This window comes from Caenorhabditis briggsae (genome assembly GCF_000004555.2).
Source record: "Caenorhabditis briggsae complete genome, chrII, whole genome shotgun sequence".
Classification (NCBI taxonomy): Eukaryota; Metazoa; Nematoda; class Chromadorea; order Rhabditida; family Rhabditidae; genus Caenorhabditis; species Caenorhabditis briggsae.
In genome coordinates this window covers 1,342,594-1,345,878 of record NC_013486.2, presented here as the reverse complement: position 1 = coordinate 1,345,878, position 3,285 = coordinate 1,342,594, and the positions used below count along the sequence as shown (strand labels likewise).

Sequence of the window (3,285 nt, the reverse complement as noted above, 5' to 3'; positions counted from 1 at the left end):
AGGAGAAGTGCATGGGAACACTCATGGGCTATTACGAGAAGGGATCCATTCAGGTGAGTGGAATCAGCATGAAAATGGCTTTTAGAGGCTTAAAATTGATGAGGAATGACCAACAATTGACCGAAAAACGAAATTCTAGACTTTCTTACTGCAAAAACTGTAAAATAGTCTGCAAATTTACTTAAAATAAGTCCAAAATTCATTAAAATCAGCAGAAAATGGCCCGGAGAAAAAAAATCGGGGTTAATGACCATTTTGGCTCTAGATTTGTTGAACCAACCTGCCCATAACCGTTTTTAAGCTCCAAATACAGTTCACTTGAAATTTCCAACGTTCCTGTCCAATTTTCAACTTCCTAGCTCATCTAGGAGCCGAGATACGGTCATTTGAAGTTTCAGGAGGCTAGAGACGCCAAACGACGAGACACGCTACGTCTCTAACCTCCTGGAACTTCAAATGGCTGTCGGCTCCTAGAAGAGCTAGAAATTCGACAATTGGACAGGAACGTGTGATAAGTCAAAAAAAAATGTGTTTGGAGCTCAAAAACATCGAAAATCTAGCTCTCATATAACGAAAAACTGGAAAAAAAATCTCAGAATTTCGATTTTTGACCCGAAAAGCCCCTATTTCGCAGGTGACCAACTGTTTCGCAATCCCCTTCAACGAGAGCAACGACGATCTGGAAATAGACGATCAATTCAATCAGCAAATGATCTCCGCACTCAAGAAGACGTCACCGAATGAGCAACCGGTCGGATGGTTCCTCACCACTTCCGATATAACGTCCTCGTGTCTCATCTACCACGACTACTACGTGGTGTCATCACCGAAGCATCGGCACGTCGTGAATCTCCACCGATCGTCGTTCTGACAATCGACACCACGTTCTCAGGTAGAGTTTGACCATTTCTAGGCCAGAAAATATGGGAAATGACCCTAAATTCATGAAAAATGGTCATTTTATCATGGTGGCCTGACTTTTGCAACTCGAGTTTTCTAGGCCACCACGTTGAAATGACCCATAGATCACACCAGGGGACATATCTGACCATTTCCAGAAAATTTTACATGGTGGTGGCCTNACTTTNGCNNATTGTTGGGTTTTCTAGGCCACCATGTTNAAATGTCCTAAAGATCCTACCAAATGAATATCAGGTCATTTCTAGGTCATTTTAGAATGGTGGCCTAGGAAACTCAATTTGAAAAAGTTAGGCCACCATGCTGAAATAGCCTGAAAATCGTACCAGGGGCACATCTAACCATTTCTAGGCCATTCTAGCTTGCTGGCCTAACTTTTGCAAGTTCGGTTTTCTAGGCCACAATGCTGAAATGGTCTGGAAAACATACCAGGTGAATATCTGATCGTTTCTAGGTATTTTTAACATGGTGGCCTAACTTTTGCAAAATGAATTTTCTAGGCCACCATGTTATAATGGGGTAAATAACACACACATAGACAAGTCGTTCTAGACCAGTTCGAGGCAATTTTAGCCAAAATCCATAAAAATTGGTCCAAAATCTGTAAAAATGACCCACAAATCAGGAAAATGGTTGAAAAATGGTGAAAAATGATCATTTTAGCTCGGTGGCCTAACTTTTGCTACTCGAGTTTTCTAGGCCACCACGTTAAAATGGACTAGAAAACGTACCAGGTTAATTTCTGATCATTTCTAGTCCAAAACATCTGGTGGCCTAAAAAACTCAACTTGCAAAAGATAGGCCATCATGTTAAAATGGCGTAACATGCCCCTGGTACGTTTTCTAGCCCATTTTAACATGGTGGCCTAGAAAAACCAACGTGCAAAAGTCAGGCCATGACAATTTTTCATGAATTTCAGATCGATTTTTATGATTTTTGGGTCATTTTTCATGATTTCAATGATTATTCGCCTCATCACTCCATTTTCAGGAGACATGACCAAGCGTATGCCAGTCAGAGCCTACCTCCGCTCGAAGGCCGGAATCCCAGGAGCCGCCGGACCACACTGCGCGATTTTCAATCCACTCCGTGTCGAGTTGGCCGCATTCCCCGGAGAATTGGTTGCCATGCAGCTGATGGAGAAGGCGTTAGACTCGAGACGACGTGAGGCGACGCTGGAGAGCGGTCTGGAGCAGTTGGAGGTGTCGACTGCGCAGATGATCGAGTGGTTGGAGAGAATGTTGAGGTTGGTTGAGGGGAAAATGGGCTAAAACGAGCTCTGGCGCTAGAAAAACGGGCTAAAATCGATCGCCCTAGACACTCAGAAAAAGCTATTAGGTGAAAAAATGCTCATGTTATAACTATGGCGTTGATAAATGAGCTGAAAATATCCTTTGGAACTAGAAAAACGGGTCGAAATTGCGTCGAAGGCGTTCCAGTTGCTCTGAAATGGTAGAATAACGCGCCAAATGCACGCCAGAGGGATTCCAGCCAACGAAATTCTCGAAATTCAAGAAACTAGGCAAATCCCGATGTTCTAGCTTCTCTAGGAGCTGAGATACAGCGATTTGAAGTTTCGGAAGGCTAGAGACGCCAGTCGACGAGACACGTTGCGTCTCTATTCTTGGAATCTTCAATGCGCTGTATCTCGGCTCCTAGGAACGCTAGAAACTTGATTTTTGGGCCAAAATGAGTGTTTGGTAGGATTTTCTAAAAATTTTTCCGCTGAAAATGACCCAAAACCCTCAAGAATCCCCTAAATTTGCAAATTCCAAGAATTTCAGTTTGTTATTCGAATTCTAAAACCTCAGAATTTGAGAATCGTATGATCATAAGGTACTGAATTAATACGCAAAAAAGAGCTCCTCAAAATTTCGTTCATTTTCGTTCTATTTTCAGCTTCCTAGCGCCTCCAGGAGCCGAGATATGGCTATTTGAAATTTTTGGAGAGACGCAGACAGTTAGAGTATCTCGTCGTCTGGCGTCTCTAGCCTCCGGAAACTTCAAATGGCTATATCTAGGCTTCTAGGTGAGCTAGAAATGTGTTTATTGGTCCGAAATGAAACCAGTTCACACAGTTCTCAAAACTTTTCAAAAAATCCCAAAAACTTTGAAATTTTGGAATCTCTAGGCGTCAAGATTCTGAATTCCTACAAAAAAGAAACGTGCTTCTGGAAATTTCACTCATTTCTGTCCAATTTCCAACTTTCTAGCATATCTAGGAGCTGAGATACAGTCCACTGAAGTTTCAGGAGGCTAGAGATGCCAGACGACGAGATACTCTAACTGTCTGCGTCTCTCCAAAAATTTCAAATAGCCATATCTCGGCTCCTGGAGGCGCTAGGAAGCTGAAAATAGAACGAAAA

General features: G+C 42.5%; 1 protein-coding gene across 1 annotated transcript in view; it reads left to right on the top strand.

The window, feature by feature from the left end:
- Nucleotides 1-11: 11 nt before the first annotated feature.
- The window catches only part of Cbr-eif-3.F, a gene marked incomplete at both ends in the record, with an annotated part of 6,256 nt that continues 2,982 nt past the window's right edge, over nucleotides 12-3,285 (top strand). The window contains 3 exons of the mRNA XM_045241727.1: nucleotides 12-53; nucleotides 635-844; nucleotides 1,879-2,165. Of these exons, the coding sequence (XP_045096984.1) occupies nucleotides 12-53; nucleotides 635-844; nucleotides 1,879-2,165 (539 nt within the window). The remainder of the gene's footprint in view (nucleotides 54-634; nucleotides 845-1,878; nucleotides 2,166-3,285) is intronic.